Source organism: Hippichthys cyanospilos, chromosome 13 (assembly GCF_059441005.1).
Source record: "Hippichthys cyanospilos isolate Australia breed blue-spotted pipefish chromosome 13, RoL_Hcya_1.0, whole genome shotgun sequence".
Classification (NCBI taxonomy): domain Eukaryota; kingdom Metazoa; phylum Chordata; class Actinopteri; order Syngnathiformes; family Syngnathidae; genus Hippichthys; species Hippichthys cyanospilos.
The window spans coordinates 17,715,686-17,735,821 of NC_142381.1; the positions used below are offsets into that span (position 1 = coordinate 17,715,686).

At 40.2% G+C, this 20,136-nt stretch overlaps 1 protein-coding gene across 8 annotated transcripts in view; it reads right to left on the reverse strand.

Moving 5' to 3' along the window:
- Positions 1-4,217: 4,217 nt before the first annotated feature.
- Positions 4,218-20,136, reverse strand: part of ablim3 (actin binding LIM protein family, member 3) — a 66,118-nt gene continuing 50,199 nt past the window's right edge. For 3 of the 8 annotated variants that reach the window (XM_088431513.1, XM_088431509.1, XM_088431507.1), the window contains 11 exons: positions 18,317-18,415; positions 17,970-18,020; positions 12,178-12,294; positions 11,995-12,065; positions 11,669-11,837; positions 9,848-9,877; positions 9,494-9,549; positions 8,133-8,199; positions 8,012-8,022; positions 7,823-7,903; positions 4,218-5,507 (listed from right to left, as the gene is read on the reverse strand). In XM_088431513.1, coding sequence (XP_088287639.1) covers positions 5,394-5,507; positions 7,823-7,903; positions 8,012-8,022; positions 8,133-8,199; positions 9,494-9,549; positions 9,848-9,877; positions 11,669-11,837; positions 11,995-12,065; positions 12,178-12,294; positions 17,970-18,020; positions 18,317-18,415 — 866 coding nt within the window. In that variant the 3' untranslated portion in view covers positions 4,218-5,393. Of the gene's footprint in view, positions 5,508-7,822; positions 7,904-8,011; positions 8,023-8,132; positions 8,200-9,493; positions 9,550-9,847; positions 9,878-11,668; positions 11,838-11,994; positions 12,066-12,177; positions 12,313-17,969; positions 18,021-18,316; positions 18,416-20,136 lie in introns of all 8 variants that reach the window. The other 5 variants (XM_088431512.1, XM_088431508.1, XM_088431506.1 and 2 more) reach the window with 3 other exon arrangements.

A 20,136-nucleotide genomic window follows, 5' to 3' on the forward strand; every position in this document is an offset into this window, starting at 1 on the left:
CTTGATATCATTATCATAATAAATGTCTATTTCATTTTAAATGTATTTTTCCAAAAATATGTTTCCAGTATATATATATATATATATATATATATATATATATATATATATATATATATATATATATATATATATATATATATATATATATATATATATATATCCCATTCTCCATATTCTGTTCTCTTCATGTTGTATTATGTTCATTTGATTAGGCTCCTTCCAGTGTTGTAGTTTTTATCAGTGATGGGAAGTAACAAAACTGCACTTTTTTTTCCTCACAACTTTGAACTTGTACTCCCTACATTTAAAATAGACATATCGTACTTTTGACTGGCTACACTTCAAGAAATGTTTCGTTACTTTTTTATTTTTAACAATTGACAATAAAAGGCCATGTTACTTTTCTTTCAGCATCTTCGCACAAGCTACGTAAACCGTGTTTGACCAATCAGCCTGGCTGCCTCTCAATTACAAAAAAATAAACGCAAGGATCACAACTGTCAGCGCCACGTAACCTGAAGAGCAGAGAAGATAGCAATAGGGAGCCTTTGCTTGAAGCTAGCATCGAATAAGACAAGGACAAACAAGCCGAAAAAGCACAGGCTCAAGAGGTTAAAAACCGCCGCCATTCCCCCACACCGATGGCCTTACTCGAAGGATTTCTTCACGTTCATTGGAAAAGCGAAAACGTCATGGGGCGATTGCCTTCAAGAACTCTCCGTCGAATCACAGAAAGCACGGTCAGGTAATGTGGCTTGAGGGGCTAAGCTGCCTCCTGCTGGCAGGTGTTGCAGCCTGCACCTCACAGCGGTTGCCAATTTACAATCAAGGCCCCATCCCGAAGCACAGTAACGCTCTTGGCCTTGACGGATTATTTGGTTTAGAGGTCCACCAATTTCCGGGGTAGCTCCGTTGACGTTTGTCAAAATCACTGAAGGTATTGTTGGTCGGCTGCCTCCACAAGAATTATTTTTGACAATGGATTTTCGATTCTAGGCCATTTTTAAAGTAAGGCCAGTAGTGGCAGGACGCAATAAAAACGGTTTTAAGAAAAACCCAGGGTAATTGGTTACACAGCCGAATGAGCGGGTGTGTTCCCGTCCTCCCCGTGACTGAATTATCTGCTCCACAGCGGACAGTAAATGTTGTAGACCAGGTACTGAATGTCCAAACCCGGTCCTCGAGGGCCATCTATCCTCCATGTTTTTGATGGTTCCGTCATGCAATGCAGCTGATTCAAATGATCAGGTTTGTTGTCAGGCTTCCGCTGAGCTTGCTGATGAGCTGATCATTTGAATCAGGTGTGGTAGGAGGACAGAAACCTCCAAAACATGCTGGATAGGTGGCCCTCGAGGACTGGGTTTGGACGTGCCTTCTTTTACAGGGCTGGGGCCTCCCCTCTGGCGTCACTGGATCGGTGCTTCCAATCTCAGTGTTGGTGTATGTGTATGTGTTTTTATCTGTTATTTGATTTGCGCAGCACAACTGGGAGTAAGCTTAGCACGTCCGCCTTCACAGTTCAGAGTCCCGATTTCAAATCCAGCTCGCGCTGACCTGTGCGGATTTAGCATGTTCTCCCTAGCCTGTGTGAGTTCCCTCCAACTTATTTCCACATTCCAAATTAATTATGCATGGCAGGTGTATTGGACACTCTAAATTGTCCTTAGGTGTGATTGGGTGCATGAATAGTTGTTTATACCATATGATTGGCTGGCAACCTGCCCAGCGTGTCCCCTGCCTATTGCCCGTAGACAGTTGGGATAGGCATGAGAAAGCCAACGACCCTAGTGAGGATAAGTGGCTACAGATAATAGGTGGATAAATGATTTTCACAGAGCGCAACTTTTTATTTTATTTGCTTTAAATGGGACAATGCACATTATTAATGTAACAGTCTGGATGTGCCACTCTATGCTCATCCCACTTTGAGAATAATAAAAAGTGCTGCTGTAAAATTTTATTAACGAATGGCACTATTTAAAAAATTGATTAAAAGATGGGGCTATGATTATTATTCCATCCTTGTTAAGATAATCCTGGTCTCATCCAGAAAACAGAAGTGTCACGCATCTAATGCTGCTAACTTTATAGTGAAGTACAGTACGGCAAGTAATGCATCCATCCATGCATTATAGCATTATGCATGTAGCTGCTTAGTCTAACTGAGGTCTCTGGCTTGCTGGTGCCTATCCCAGCAGTCTTCTGTCAGTAGGTGGGGGACACCCTGGACGGGTTGCCAGTCACTCGTAGGGCACACAGTGACGAACAGCCATTCTCGCACCCAATTACACCTAAGTAAAATAAAATGGTCTTTTATTATAGTTATAATTTTTATAGTTTATTAGAGTTATGATAATATCATGCCCACGACTGGTCTAACATGATTTTGTATGCTTCATCTTTATACACATTGACCACAACTATTTATAGACTTATTTTTCATAGCAATTGTACAGCGAAAATTAGCGTAAGCTTACCTTGTCATTATTGCTATTTGCGACAGGGATCTTGCTGACAAGGTTTCCAAATGCTGGTGAATCCACTGTGAGAAGCTGCTGCATATCTTCTATGTATGGCACACTCCTAATGAATCTTCTAACCTCTTGAGGTAGAAGTGGAAACCCTCAGCGAAAGAGCGCAATCCTCCACGTGTTTTCTTTTTCCTAAGTTCACATTACTGTGCACTGCTCTAGATGGTTTGTCAAATTATTGGTCCTATTTCACAAAGTGTACAGCTCTTAAGGTTTCGCACACAAAGTGCACCTAACTATTATCTTCTTCTTATCTTTATTTCTGATGAACTTTACGGAATAGGCAAGTCCATATTCAACCTGTTGTCTGCTGCTACCGCACTCATCTCTACTAACAGCAAGTAAACATTTTGCACCGGACTTTTCTCCTCTAATCTCATGGTGTTTTTGGTGAATTTGGGGCGGAAAAAGCGCCACTTTGAGGCTAAAAATGCATTTCAATGCATTACATTACTCTCATTTGTAACAAGTACAATATTACTATTTTTTTGCATGTGTAATATATTACACTACCGCGTTACAGCAAAAAGTAATGCGTTACAGTAATTACATTACTTTTGCAATGCATTACTCCCAACACTGTATACGAAGGCTAACAAACGACACTGAAGTTGGCTTCACTGGCGCACTCCCGAGAACTTTCCATTCCACCTTAAAAGCCCGCAAGTGCGCTTTCTTGCCTTTAGACGGCATTGTTTCCAAAAGGTTTGCACGACAAAAGCCTCTGCTTTTCTCACCCTTGTACAGTAAAACTAAGAAAACAGATTTAAATGTTCTCCTGCAGCGACAACACAAAGGCGTTAGGTGTCTCTCCTGTTTCATGATCTTCAGTCTACACCGTTCTGTCAAACGAGACCCATTTTGGAAAATCTGATTGGCAAAAATTGAAATAAATTCGGTTTGAAATCACCCAAAATGACATTTTGACTGCTCAGTCCATACTCACTTTCAGTGGTTCTGGTGATTTTGGCACGAGGTGGAATGGAAACCTGAATTCTGGGAAGTGTGCCCGTGAAGCCAACTACCTTTTTATGCATGTACAGTATTTCGAAAATGGGAAGAAACCGGAGACCAGGAAAAACCCCACATAGGCATGGGAAGAACTTTTAGTGATGACATTTTAAGCAATTAAAAAAAAATACAATTCACAATAAATTAATGAACTATCGAATGTATGCTGTTATCATTATACACTGCACAACAAGATAGGAGATGGGAATGAACGAATACAAACTAAATGAACACATTCATTTGATGAGTAAACTAGCTGATAATAGAATGAAAATATGACCAAAAAATCAATTGTAATTGTATTATTAAGTGAAACTTATTTACCATTATTAAAATAAATGTAAATCAGAATTTTTAATTTTACAGAAATTTAAACAATAACATACTTTAATAAATTAGTAAAAAGTAAATATGCTGTAGGTTTTAATTAACCAATTTGAGGAGAAAAAAGGCTGAATGTGCATATCAAAAAGCACAGGACTTGTGATGAGGTAAATGCTCTCATGTGTTGCAAGAAATTAATATTTTGCATATCTGAGTCCACTTTTGAGTAGGCAATATACCATTGGTCAATACTACAGTAACTTTTCAGGTCCCCCTGGCAAAATTTAAGCTCACAGGTCATATTTGATATTTAAAATGATGCTGAAGACAATAATAAACATACATATGTAAATGAAATCAATGCTCATTTAATTTCTTTGAATTCTACTTTGATTTTAATTGATGAAACAATATAGTACAAAACTGTTAACTGCATACATTAACTGCATAAAATAATTGACATTGGTAAATGCTCGGCAGGCCAGATTAAAAAAACATACCTATAATAATGTCACTGACATTATACATTACTAAGTGTTTGTTCTTGTGTTAAAAAACAAGAGCAACACAGGGAATTATATGTTTAATTTTTGTGACAAAATCCAAAATAACAGTGTTCAATGGAAAAAAAAAATCAACAACCTTGGCTAAGAAGAAACATGGGAAATTCCTTGCAAAGCAGTCTTTTATTTTTCATAACCCTTGTATAGCTACAAAATTACTGGACAATAATTTTGGATCTCGTTTGCATGACCACTGTCTGCAAAGCTCTATTGCAATGAAGTGAAAGGTAACATTTTGTTTGTGGTTTGTCTCCTGTGTTACCTTGTAAAATGTTACGATACAAGAAATGCATTGTCGTTAGTTTTGAATTGTGTAGCCATTATATCATGTGCGCTGCTAATCTGTATTTGCACACTTCGTTTTTTTATATAAGTTGAATAAGTTTAGTACTTTCCATTGCTTGTTGTTTCTTATGTTAGTATGAACACAGTATTTTGAGTAAGAGTGCAAAATCAGGGGGAAGAAGTGATGACAATGCAAGCAAATATAGTCCAGCTCTCTCCCATTATCATGTATCATTCACACTAATAAAGTGACAAAAAAAGTTATATTTCAACCACAGTCTACATATCCAGATTGCTGGTGCTGCACACTCGTAAAATATATGTAGAAAGCATAAATAAGGCAAAGTCAAAATTGTCCTCATGGTGGTGGTGGCAGCTGTTTTTTTTTTTTTTTTTGGGGGGGGTGCAGGTGTGCCTTCTTCGGTCGTTCCGATAAAGAAAAGCACAGGATGGCATCTACACTTCCAGGTCTGTATTGCTTTCGGATCACTCCAGCACGCAATTATTGTTTCAGTGACTCACGCAAGTCTGCGCTGATGTGCCCGCAATTTGGTTGCTTGCTTGAGGAGATTAAGAACAGCTTCTCAGCCATGGCAGTGAAACGGTGCAGAAATCTCCATAGTTCATCAGTTTCTCTCTAGACGTATGGCAGCATTAGACGGATGTCCACGCGCTATTAAAAGAGTCTGGCCTGTTTCTTTAGCTCGTTCCTCTTCCATAAAGCCAACCTGTCGAAATCCTCGATGGTCATGCCAAACACTTGAACAAACTCCTCTGGGGACAGGTGACGCTGGGAGAAAGAGGAAGAAATCCCTTTAGCATGCGCCTATTTCATTTTCTCATGTGAAACTGTTACAATATCATTTCTAGTGATATGGTGAAATGCTAGAGATGAACGCTCTTGACTCAGATCGGAAATGGAACTTCAAGGCCTGGTAGCATTAAGCATTCTGACATACAGTAGACCTGGTGACTTGCACATAGTGTTGGGCAAAACTTCAAGACTGTAATGCATTATGTATTACTTATTACAGTCATTTTAAAGTACAGTAGACCCCCGGTCTATGACATCCCTGCCTTACGTTGTTTTCAGTTTACGACGTGGATTGCAACATTTTTTCATCCCCTCTTTACGGTATTTTCCCTGCTTTACAACAAAAACAACTGTCATGATCCTACGGGTTGGCTGTATTTGTGTTGTTTTGTCTTCCTCTTCCGGCATTTTTGGGCAATTGCTCTTATTTTCTGGTCTCGATAACTGCCTGCGCTGAAACGTGTCACTCAAATGCAGGTCTGCTATTGGTCTGTGTCATGACTCCCTAAGATACTGGTCTGCTGTTGGTCGGTATGCTATGGACTGGATGTCTTCTGAGTGCTTAAAATAACTTTATTGTGCATTTTACTACTTAATTTGAACTTGAATGGGTTAGCCATGTGTCTAAAGATTGCTAGTGATGTTAAAGAGAGAAGTAAGGTGATTTACATGGAAACGAAGCTGGAGATAATCAAGAAAAACAAAGAAGCCTAAGGTACCCTCACTAGGGAATATGACCATATGGCCACAACAATATCGTCACATAAAGGTAAATAAATCCTTTCTATATTTTTTATTTATGATGGTATTTTAATTGTATACGTGTATATAATATATCCGTCGCACTTACTATACTATTTTGATACCAATTTTTAATATGTATATACAATTTTGATGATTTTACCCCGGGTTTTACATGCACTAGCGAATTAACATAGGTTTGGATTGCCAGTCATACGGCGAATTCGCGTTGCGATCCCAACAGTGGAACAGATTAATGTCGTAAACCAGGGGCCCACTGTAATTAGTTACAAAACAATGTTACTGTATTTGAAATGTAATGCATTACACTATTATTGCATACTTTTATATTAAATAACTGGAAATATGGCTTTGCCATTCTAACTGTAACTCATCACGCTCCTTACATATCCAGTGAAAGGTTGTCTTAAGCCTCAAGCCAGTGCAAATCATTTAATCTATATTCATCTGTAAACCTTTACAGACAAGATACAAGATCTATTTTTTGTATTTTAATCCCTTTATGACTTGGGTGCACGGCACAGTAATGCACTGTTTATGCTTTAGGCAAAATCAGTTAGTGCATTCTACAATTTTAATGTTAATATTCAAATTCAAGTTCAGTCGGCTAGGGTAGGGACAGACATTTCAAAAACACACGGTTTCAGTGGGGCTAATGTTAGCAGCTAGCCTACGTCATCGTTATTGTGTTTAACGTACTGTTTAACATGAGTTTTTGTGTGGTTCATCTTGATGCATATGGACCAGAACTATTTATAGACCTATTAATAGCAATTGTACAGTGAAATTTAGCATTATCTTACCTTGTCATTTTTGCTACGTTGTTACAGGGATATTGCTGACAAGGTTTTAAAAATCTGGTGAATCCACTGTGGAAAGCGCCAGCATTTCTTCTACGCACGACATACTCCTGCACCAGTCTCCTAACCTCTTGAGCAAGAGAGAGCTAATTTTGCCTGCTTTGTTTCATCCCCACACTCAATCCTCTACGTATTTTCGTTTTGTGAAATAACTGGTGCTATTTCGCAAAGTGGACAACTCTTTAGGTGTCGCGCACAAAGTGCACCTAACTATCATATTCTTTTTGTCTATATCTCTGATAAACTGAAAATAATGGGCGTACAGTATGTCCATCCTGTGTGTGTATTGTCCATCTTCAACCTGTTGTCTGCTGCTACCGTATTCATCTCTGCTGTAGTAAATACTAACAACAGGTAAACATTTTGACCCGGACTTTTCTCCTCTGATCTTGCTTTCAGACTAAAAATGCACTGTAATGCATCACATTACTCTAATTTGCAACGAGTACGATTTACTATTTTTTGTGCGTGTGTAATATATTACACTACCACGTTTCAGCAAAAAGTAATGCGTTTCAGTAATTCCGTAACTTTTGGAATGGATAACTCCCAACACTGCTTGCACACTTGCTCTTACACATTTATTACCATGTTTGTTGCGCATCATAGTGTTTTTTTTTTTTTTTTAAATTGTTGCCTTAACATTAATTAGAAATCATCTACAATTACCTCCAGCCTGGCTCTTTCCACATCTTTGGGAAGCCTGTTTCTTCCTCTAGTGGTGATAATCAGCGCTTCATAGGGGTAAACCTGTAAGGAATTTAAAACAGGCTGTATATCATCTCTTTTTGTTCATTAAAACAACTTGAATGATTTAAAACACTATCATCTAGATATAATTAAGTGTAGAAGCCTCACCTTGTATTCTGCTGGAATGCAAATGAAAAATAGATAAGTTGATTCAATGGATAGAACTTGAATTACTGATTTAAATACAAAGTAAATGGTATTAACATAATGAAATCGTATTTCCATATACCTCTGCTTCCCCAGTTGACTTCATTACTACTGTCGTACTGGTATTGGTAGCAGTCAGCACTCTGAGGCTGCAAGGTGATTAAAAATTTTAATGGAATCAGTTTAGAAAAAAAAAAAAAACACTTAAGATTTTAATTGTAAAGTCACAAAATGTGGGAAAGTTCAAATGGTACACATAATTTTTCAAGGTTTTGTAGTACACAATATTGGAAGATCATGCAATATGCAAAATGGAAGTAAAATGTTGTGATATCGATCAATCCGCCCATTATCGTAGCTGCTTATCCACACGTGGGTCGCGGGAGTGCTGTACTGTAAACTAGTATAGTGTTTGAATATGGCTGTGCAAAATACACCAATTTTTAATTATTCCAATGAGCCGTCAGGCAACTTTTTAAAAGTAAAACTATGTAAACTACCTTTATGTGCTTTTGTGCCACTGACTCTCCCCGATATTTGGTTGCAACGTTAGCAAAGTTCAGCAGCCCAAGGAAGTAAATTGAACTTTTTTTTTTGAAAAGTGTTATTGCTGCCTGTTCTGGAACTGTTAAACAGTTAGACTTGTGCCTTGGTTTTTGTTTTTTGGCGCCGCCTCCGGCCGCTGTTGGTAGTGCATTTCTGAAGGGGAGGGGGAGGTGTTCCAGTTGGGCGCAGTTATGTCGATGCCACACGTTGTTGTCCGTCCTTACGAGAGCTGGCCCACGAGTGTCTGTTAGTCGTTTTCTTTAGTGGAATATTATTTACCCTAATATGCCCATTGTTGGTCATTCGTGTCATAATAGATAATAAGCTGGCTAATGTTTGTTTATATCAGCATGTTAAACGGTGCTGCCTCTGTATGTGTTGGCTTGTTAGCATTTTCGTGTTAGCCCATTAGCATTTCATATTGAAGAGAACATTATTTGTGGTTGTATGTTTGATTTAATCTTCACAGTTGCCTACATTTGGTAAGATGTGATTTTCACATATGTATACTTACGTTTGGTATATATTCTTCTTGGCAGTTTTACAAAATAAAAATGAGTGAGAACAACACAACGATTAAAGAAGTTGCTCTCATTTTGCTGTTCGCTGTCTGTCTACCTTGATGAAAATCACCTTAACATCTTGGGAGGACAGAACACTGCCAATGCCTATTGACACTGTTCACCTATTGGCTGGCCATATGCACTTACGTTTGCATCTGATTCGCCAGTCGGACACAAGCATAAAATTCCATATGCAAATTGTATTGTGGGATACATTTTGCACGTAGCATTATCGCAATGATGATATTTTTTTGCTATTTTGTGCAGCCATACTCAGTACTACACACAAGTAGTAAGTACTTATTGTATAGTCTCAGATATTCTAGCGTCTCACCCGTTGAATGCCATTGCGTCCATAACCAGGAAGTGAGGCAGACTTGCACACAAAATCTAAAACGAAATACCACAAATCCCAGCATTAGTGTAGCGCAATGTCTTTAATTTTCCAGGTTTGACACATCAAAATTGCGAAGGACAGATGAATGGAAATGTAACAGTGACAAGCCACTGCCAGAAGATGGTGCTCATTACTCATAGATGATGAGTAGTACTGTACAGCATTGGTGTTACCTGAATGCTAACATTTCTATGCAATGCCAATTTTAAACTTGACACGATTCGACTTAAATTCATGTAAAACTCGCCAAGTGCAATGTGTTCATGTTTCACATTAAAATAATCTACTCACCACTGTCAGTGATGTATTGAGATCGGGGCGCTGTGAAAGGCAAACAATGAGAAGATGATGAAAACTTCTTGACTGCACAAATATAAAGGAAATCGGACTTGCATGGCAATGGAACATTTCAAATATCCATGACTCGTTCGTTGCTGCCCTGACTATATTTTTATTAATCATTATTTAAAAAAAAACCTATTGAGCAATTAAAATGTCTGTTTGATTCCTCGCATAGTAGGGCTCTTTTTTTCCCACATTGTACTGAGTTGCTGAGTGACATTATGTCAAGATACAAAGTAAATACCATTAACATAATGAAATTGTATTTCATGAACATTATGTCACACCAACTCAGTACAATGTGGAACAAAAAGGCCTACTATGCGAGGAATCCGGCACAATCATTTTACTTGCTCAATATGGTTTCTTGTCTTTGTTGCCTTAGAGCGAGGACCAACAGAGTACTGCTGAATTGTGTCCCCTCCACTTTGAGAAAGAGCTTTAATGAGAGATCTTACTGCTCATAAATAAACCAGGATATGGGACACCAGCTGCGCACAGAAAGCGAGTGAGTTTCATACACACATGCATGGATTCATGCATATACGGCGCGGATAAGAGCAGCATGCCGAGAAGCACGTCTGTGGCGGGAAGTAAGATGGAAGTAGCATGCAAAGCGCCAACGAGGGAGATGACGAAAGCGATGGTGCATGAGAGTGAAAAGAAGCCCTTGAAGAGAAGAGAGGGGAGGAAGACAAGCTGCAGTGTGAATGGCGGGGACTAAAAGCCTCGACGGGCTGCATGCACAATGATGCCGGGAGCTTGGGCACCATCTGGTACTCTTGAACACCTGCTTGAGCTTCGAGTGTCGATAAGTGATCGCTGCGGTCACGTATGAATAGTCCAAAGTTGACAGCGGAAACATGTTTTTACCACCAAAAAAAAAAACGCACCCCGAACCCACAGTAACCACAAACCCGCTCCTGACATGCATTCAGAACTACACCGCAATCATTTACGTACAGTATTTTTGTGTTATCCTGTTAACGCTAGCTGTATACTAATTTATTTCTAAAACAACAAAATTAGAGGTGGTATTAGATGTACACTTGGTACGAGTAGATTCTACAACTTGTCGAGCTGGGCGCTTGCTTAAATTTTGAACTGTAATGATGAAATGATCAGATAATCAATGATCAAATTAATCAATAATCATTTTTCATAATCAGTTAATCAAGACCTACTTTATTGTAAAATTGCCCAAATCCTCAGGATCTTGGCCTCTCACCAGTGTATACTGTTTTTTCATAATTCTGTCATCAAGCCAGGGGTTTCAAACATATTTTTATCATGGACCACATTCGAGTACTAGTTTCTGTCAAATAAATTTTAATTGTGTTCGTCACACACTTACCTAATTTTAATGAGAGGCCAGTAAAAACTATCCACACGGATTGGGAACAAAAAAGTGTTGTCCCCCCCCCAAATTTAACCAACTTGTATGTTTGGTATTTTCGCCAGAAACTTGAAGTCAAATAAGCATTTTGCGGGCCACATAAAATAATGCACCCGGCTGGATCTGGCCACCGGGCCTTGAGTTTGACACGTGATGTAAGCAGACATTTTACCTTTGTGTTGGATCAAAAGAAAACTGCACAAAGTGATCAAGATTATCGATACTTTTGCCCCTTTTTCTGATGTTACGCACCAAAACAGTAACCCAATCTTACTTTCCTTTCATCAAAGTATTGTCAATTTGAAATAAAATGTTTTCGAATAAAGGGATGGAAATGTGTCATTTAAAAAATTGTTAGTTGCAGCCCTACTTACATCCATTGATAGTGTTGTTGTAAGCCGGGGAGCCATAACCTGTAGTGTTGAGAGTTTCCTTGCTCCCGCTACGAGAATTCCTTGCACTGCCCCAGGGGTCGTTGTCATAGGAACCAGATCTGGCTTTCATCTCCTCCTTTAGGATCATCCTCCCTATGCCACTCCCAATCTGAGACCGAGGTACAGTTGGAAAAAGGATAAAACATTTAAGGCGGATGATGCAGTGTGAGAGGAACAAACAAGTTTAGGTCCCATAACCTAAGATATGCATTATCCATGCTGTTTCTGACACTATGTTGAAGTAAGGCGAATAATGAAGCGCTTACTCTTTGAAGACTGTGATTCCAACTCTCTTCATCCCCCCCTGTTGAGAACCGTCTCCTTGGTACCCGATAGGCTGAGTGGCAATACAGATGAAAGACATTCCCTTATGAGTGAAAATGAACTCAAGTATACCCTGATGACTTGGGTCCAGTGAAGGGAGTAAAAATGAAGTGAGTCTTCAGTACCCCTGGGAGAGCTGTTGTATGGGTAGTAGTCACACTCAGACTGGCTGTATGGCTCAGGAGAGTAGGTGGACAGTTGGGAGGATCTCAGGATGTCCTCACTGGTCCTACTTTTGGTTGCTGCATTCAAACGATTGTCTGCACATAAGGGTGACATTCAGGAGCCAAAGTGAGCGCAGACAAAAACAAAAACCTAAAAAAAAAAACATACAGTATGTAACAGTTGAGACCAATCAAACCCGACAATCTGGTTTGTCAAACGTTTAAATAACTGTCATTGGGTTAGTGAGTGCCTAGCCCATATTAATCATAGAGAATTTGCTTACACCTCTGCTTTTGTTGCTTTAAATATTAAAATACCTTCGGAGAAATGGGGATTTTGGCAGTGCAGCCATAAAAACAGACTGTGTTAGTTTTTTTTGCTGGGACGAACAGGATTCCTACAAATTTAATTATCCCCTGATTCATACCCGAAAACTCTCTTTGAGCTTTACGATATCTGAGTTGTTTGTGTGCATGGTTTGAGAAAATGGGTTCTATAATAGTGACAAAATCATTACATGGCATTATCTGTTCTCACATTCACTCCTGCCTAAGGAGGGAATTGCAAGACCTGAACATGGGAGCCTTAAAACAGGGGGCAGCGGTGAAACACGCAAAATAAATTTAGCCGTGTCCCAGTTTAGATGAACTTAATGAGGACCCAACCTAGGGAGACAACATCTCACAGCCAAAAGTTGCATCAACCCCTTTTACAGTGATACTTTAACGGAGTTAGTTTTCATCAACAATTTATACCTTTAAAAACATTTTTTTCCCACATGCTGTTAACTGAAAATGGGCTCAAGGATCAGGTAACAACCACTCATCTGTTTCCTAGTTTTTGCCATGTGCCGTTTGCAAGCTGAACCATGATTGAGCATCTATGATATCGGTCGAAAGCAAGTAGCAAAATGTGTTTTTAAAGGTATTAATGGTACGTGAAAACTAATTCAGTTCTCAAAATAATTGTAGACAAATATTGTTTACTGCTTGAACATCTAAACAAGTTTAGTTCCCTTTTAAAGCATTGGTAAAATTTCTGGTTTTGTCACATATCAGGGTTGAAGAAATTTGCCCAATTTAGCTCCTTGGGTTTTCATGTCTTTGTCAAAATAAAACAATACATCACTTTGCTTTAGCTCAGGTTTGAACAGACAGTTTTTAATAAAAGGTGATTCTAAATTTGTTTTTCCTTCCAAGTCGCACAATTCTTATATATCATAATTCGTCACGTAAAGTAACAGGCACAGATATGCTTCAATCCAAACCAGGCGTCTTACAAATGTTAATCGGACACCTGCCAATGTAACACTCGAAATGTACATGTAAAAAACGAACTTGGTTGCTTCGGTGTCCTGTCTATCTTAACACAAAATCCTACGGTACAAGTTTACTTGGAAGGAAAACAGTTAATGAACATCGCAAAAATGGCGACCAAGCGTTCGTTTCTCCTTCACAGCCACATTCATTTCCGGACATCATTTTTCGAGAAGATCAATATTTGAGCCAACAGTACGAAAATAAGCTCTTTTAACCTGCGCCCCGCAATGGCCCAGCCTGAGGCAGGCAGTCATTTCATGAGTATGAGGCAATCACATTGATGCCACTCTGGACAAAAGCACAGTCAATGGAAGTCAACGGGGTGACATGCAGCGTAATGTCAGATGGATCATTCCTCGCTCTGTTAGCCATTAACCATGCCGGCCGGCCCTGATCCATGATGCATTGAATTCCAATCCACACAACGCATGACACCAGCGACGGACATTGTTATCGTCGGGACACACACTTTCCACTTGCCTGACGCCACATACACAAGTACACAAGTATGTTCACAGCAAAGTTGTGTAGCCTGTACAGTGCTGACATGGAGTTCCCAAAAACGAGAAGAGAGACACAGACATGAATATAATCCATGGATTGGCTGGGAGAAACAGCAAGTACGAGGGAGATTACTTACAGTGGCAAGGTCACCGGGTTAAATGGAGCAGGATGTGGAGGGGAGCAAAAAAAAAAAAAAGAGTGATTGGATGCAAGAAAAAAAAGAGGCAAAAAGAAAAGGTAAATGTTACTGGAGCACCCTTGTCAGAGTTGTGACGCGTCACTACGCATATAGTGAATAAAGCCAAAAGATATTTTGGTAGGCTATATGCAGCTCTAGCCTGGAGAAAACTAACAGGTTAAGAATAAAACCAACATTTTGATTTAATAATACATAACAGGCCTGTAATCAACAGTCATGCAACTCTTGAGAGATTTAGTCTCACCTTTTCATATATTCTTGAGGCAGTGGTGGGAAGTCAGGGCCAGCAAGGCCTACTCTGCTGGCCTAACATAACCTGACATCTTTATCATAATAAACTATACTAATTATAATAACTATAATGAAAGTCCATTTCATTTCAAATTCATTTTTATGAAATATATATATTATATATATTTTTTATATGTAAAATTATTCTCCATATTCTGTTCTTTTCGTGTCATATTATATCCATTCGGTTACGCCACTTCTCGTGTTGTAGTTTTAAGTTGGAGTTTTTATCCAATTAGAATTCGGCTAACTTGTCGCCAGGGTGTATCTAATCTGCCTTAGCCAGAAGCCAGGGCATTCGCATCAACATGGCGCGGGCTTCTGCGCAAGCGCAAATGGATATGTGAGTGCTTGTATAGCCTAATGGACAGCTATACTGTAATAGCAAATCGAGTAATAAGATCGCCATATAGAGGCCTCACGTTGAACGTGACGTGAGTGGATGCTCACTACAGGAAGGCTGTGCGATGCTCAACAAGCAAGCTACGCGGTGTTGGCTCTGGCTAGAGGCGTAAGGTAGCTATTAGCTAACTTGTCCCGACTTGGCCATATTTCTGACAGGGCTACAAGGGGAGTGAGCTAACCCTGGCAAATAGTTCTGCTGGGAATGCCTTTTGTTTGCCAAGTATCGATTTGCTGTTTGAAGCTACACTGGATTTGCAAAATTCAATTGTTTAACCAAGGCAGCAACGAGACACTGTCTGGGCGGCTGGCCACACGTGCTACGGTGCTTTTCAAAACTTCTTGGGACACCCGAGTGGATATACAGTACTGTACATCGCAGTTCGAAGTTAAAGAGAGCTCCTCAGTGTACTATTGTGCTTTTAAAAACTTCTTGGGACACCCAAGCGGTGGTCATCTCAGTTCGAAGGTAAAGAGAGATCCTCAATGTGCTACGGTGCTTTTAAAAAACCTTTGGGAACACCTGATTGGATACACTGTACATCTCAGTGCCAAGAGATAAAGAAAGGTGAATAAAAATCAGGAGATATTGAAAAGACTGATCAATTGTGACCGGCGTTTGTTTTGGTGAGGCAAGCCTTTTCTTTATTTATTGTTTCATTTTTAATGTTTGCGTTATATAATTTCGTTCAAATTCAATCAAGGGTAAAGAAATAAAATGATGTTCTTCTTATTTTAAACTGCGATTTGAAATTTGGACTTCATAAAATTTTGTGGATATTTATTTTAAATTATTATGAATTTTTTAAAGTTTTGACGGCATCACGTATAATGACAAGTTTTAATGGCTGATGCGGGTTTATTGACGTTTAAAAGCTCCGTAAAATAGCCTGTGTAGCCCAGTAATGCGTACGTGTGCGCATGGGAGCTATTTATTCGAGAGTCTGACATCACAGAAGGCGTACGTGTGAAAGTCACGGCCCGCCACTGCCTTTAGGTCATAGGCGTGAAACTCCAGTCCACAAGAGCCAGTATCTTGCATGTTTCTTGATGCTTCTCTCTCTAACACACCTGATTCAAATGATTAGGATCCTTTTGAAGTTCTTGCAGAGCTTGCTGATGAGCTATATGTTTGAATCAGGTGTTTTGGGTAGGGAAATCTGGAAAACATGATGGATAACAGCTCTCGAGGACCGGCGTTTGACAACCGTGCTTTAAATTTAGGTTAGGCAAATACTTCCGTGATTGAAGTGTAGCTTTTTGCAAGGACAGATTACAGCCTGCGATGTAATTAGCTCCATTAGAATAGAAAGACGTGTGGGTAGACAGGTTGACACAATTCACTAAGTGACCACAATAGCCAACATGCAATAAAAAAAAAAAGAAAAAAAGAAAAATAACTTTGCCAAAGTGCTTATCTAACATAACTGTGGATAATGATGGCTTCTAATGCATGTGTTAAGTTTAACCTGTGAATAACAAACGTACATTGTGGCAGAGGTGGGAAATTCAGGTTCAGAAATGAAAAACCTTGCCAAAGTTTGGCTTTAGCTACAGGTGCTTCTTAACCTGTAGTCAAATCAGTTACCATACTTCTTGGGGTACAAGTTGACCTTGGTTATTAGTTGACGCTCCCTTTTTACTTCAATTTGGGTGAAGTTTACTACGCGATTATAAGTCCACCCCGGACTTTAGTAGTTACATAGATCATGGGTGTCCAATTAGAACACATGGTGTGTCTTATTAAAATGACCAAATAATTGTACTTTTAGACACATTTCTTCGTCGTATATTGAATAACATATGGAGGAGCGGAAACGAGACAAGTGCGAGGCAATGTGCGCATGCACATAGACGCAAATGCGGAAATTAATGTTGCAACAGTAAAATGATTTGAAGTTTCAATTATTATTTTTGACACAGCTGAATATTAATTCGTCGAAAAGCCCTAAAAGTCATCGTCACTATCAGACACGCCAAATAGGTCTTTCCATTTAACCCCGGAATGTCCTCTCTTATATCCTCATCAATTGTTCCAACATCCTCGTTACTCTTACACCGGTAGTCAGTCATCTTTGGACCCATCCGATTTGTTTGAAATGAAGGTCTTCGGAGATGATTTGCTGTTCATCTTACTTGGAATGGTCTTTACCCGACTGTTGTGAGATCAGATCACACATCTCTGGGCAGAAGGAGACAAGTCAAGCATCACTGCAGCCTCACTGACAACAAGGAGGCAATGCTTGACGAAAGTGCATTTTTGTGAATTCTGTGCAAACGGTTTAAAACGGATGCATACTCTAGCAAATTAGAGGTATATACAGTATAATAATTTTAAGCCTTGTAAAGGACATGACATTACAGTTTGATATTACGTTTCCGAATCGAAATAATGTTATTCAAACACAATTATGTGGAAAAAAATTGTCTATTTTGAGTTCGACCCCCCTAATGAGAGGGTTGAAAGTGAGGAAAAAAAATTGACTTATTTGTAGCCACCTGTGGCTAATGCCAAACTATGGCATGGTTTTGACTTCCTAGACCTGAATTTCCCATATTTGCATGGCAGCTTGTGCTTGGTGACAAAATTATTAATTAAATCCCCAGCAGCTAATATAGCAGCTTCCAGTGGAGCTGTCAACATTGCAAGTACAATTGAAATGATTTCTATACTGGATAAATACTTTCCAGTTTCACTATACCGTGGTTTGCTGTATGTGTGTTGTAAATGTGTTACGTGTGTTTCCAACATGTAAAAAAGGGCAGAGGCTGAGCATTTGACTTCCTCCATGGCCTCTCGCCATTGATAAATGAAGCAAGTCAAGTGCTATTAGTGTTTGCTAGCAAAGCTTATTTATTTCTTTTTTGAATTTGTTGTATTTGAGATAACAATAATTGAAACGTTAATAGCGATCCATCGCAGGGCCTAAGGGGCAGAGAGACCTCAATACAGTAGAAATAACGCCATTGTCAAAGCACAACATGACTACACTAACAAGAGGACAGGCAGGCTAAGGCGGAGCTAACTGCACTGTACCCGTTCTCTTATAGATGGGAGGCTTCCGGTAGATGTTGGGTTCCCCTGTGGCTGAGGAAAGAAAGAGGAGATGGAAAATTGAAACGCAGTGGCATAAAAGAGGAAAGGCTAGAGGTTGTGGGTTGCTTTTGGAACAATGGGATGAGGAGAAGAAAAGAGGTTGTGAAGGAAGACAAATTAAGGTCAAGTATGCTGTATTGAGAAGAAGGAGAGGCCAAAAGGGATTATGTTTTGTATAGCAACAATACTTTGTTACATAAAGTTCACATCCTGTTACTGCTGAGAAACCCAACGTTATTCCTCAGAGTGATTAGTGGATTGTGAGATAAAGTGGTGAGCAGTCCTACCTGGTGGTACATGAAAATGTTTGGGGGGCTGGATGAGGGTTGGTGTATTGGACCGTCCCTCTTGGCCGTAGTATGGTGAGCTTCTGCCACTTTCAGATCCTACAGCCAATCACAGGAACATAAAGATGAATATGAGGGTTTCACACTGAAGACTCAATGAAGTACTAGTAGTTTCAAGTAAAAACAAAGGTGTAAAAATCCAAATTCATAACAATTCATTCATAACAATTTATTTGAACAGCCACTATCAAAGCAACTATTGAAATATAGCAACCTCAAGGCGTGTGAGCAGAATGCAGTGGAAGATGCAATGCCACCATTGCCGACAGAGCCAATGGATGTCTTGTTTGTGCGCATAGTACTTTTATCCATCCATCCATTTTCTACTACACATCCGGGGTCGGGTCACGGGGTCAGCAGCGACAGCAAAGAAGGCCAGACTTTTGTCTCGTCAGCTACTTCGTCCAGTTCCTCCTGGGGGGCACTCAACCTTGGCGGAGTCCAACCCTCACTGGAAACGAATTCGACTTACTGCCGGCAATGCGGACTAAACTCTGACATTGGTGGTACATGGAGCGAACAGCCCACATCAGGGGGTTCAGTACTCTGTGTTCCTGAAGCACTCCCTACAGAATTACCGATGGGATATGGTTGAACGCCTGCAAGTCCACAAAACACTTGTAGACTGGATCCTTGAGGATCCTACCAAGGGTGTAGAGCTGGTCCACTGTTCCAAAGCCGGGATGAAAACCACACTGCTCGTCCTGAATCCAAGGTTCAACCTCATGACGAACCCTCCTCTCCAGCACCCCTGAATAGATCTTATTGGGGAGGCTGTAAAATGTGATCCCTCTATAGTTGGAACACACGGTCCGGGGTCACTGTGATGTTTCAGAGGCGTGTCAACAAGGACAACTGTACACCAACCGGAAATTTTTTAGTAACTCCGGGGGAAGTTCATCCCTCCCTAGGGCCTTGCCACCAAGGTTTTTTTTTTTTTACTACCTCAATGACTTCAGCCCTGAAGATAGGAGAGCCCACCAAACTGGACATTGGACTTCAGTGCTCACATGGGCAATGGCAGTGAGACCAAGAGGGGCGTGATCGGGAGGAATGGTGCTCCTGATCTGAACCCGAGCAGTGTTTTGCTATTTGACTTCTATGCTCATTGTCCATAACAAACACGTTCAAACATAACGGTGTCCATGTGTGCACTTGGCACCAGGTCACCCTAGGCCGCAGTCAAATGATCAACTTTGAAGTTGTGTCATTGGATTTGCAGCCACATATTTTGGATACTCGGGTGAAGAGAGGGGCAGAGCTATCAACTGATCACCACTTGGTGGTCTGTTGGCTCCTGTGGTGGGGGAGGATATCGGTCAGACCCGTCAGACCCAAACGAGGGTATGCTAGGAATGTCTAGCATATTTCCCTGTCAGAAGGAGTTTCAACTCCCATCTATGGCAGAATTTCTCCCACGTCACAAGAGAGGTGGTAGACACTGAGTCTGAGTGGACCATGTTCCACGCCTCCATTGTTGAGGCGGCTGATCGGAGTTGTGGTCGTAAGGTGGTCGGTGCCTATCAGGGCAGCGACCCAGAATCTATCGGTGGCCACCAGCAGTAAGGGATGCCGTCAAGATTAAGAAGGAGTCCTCTCGGGCCTTTTAGGCCTGTGGGACCAAAGGCAGCTGACAGCTACCAACTGACTAAACAGAGAGTGGCTTTGGTAGTCACCAAGACAAAAACTGATGTGTGGGACGAGTTCGGTTAGGCCATCGAAAACGACTTCCGGAAAGCTTTGAGGAAGTTCAAGTAATT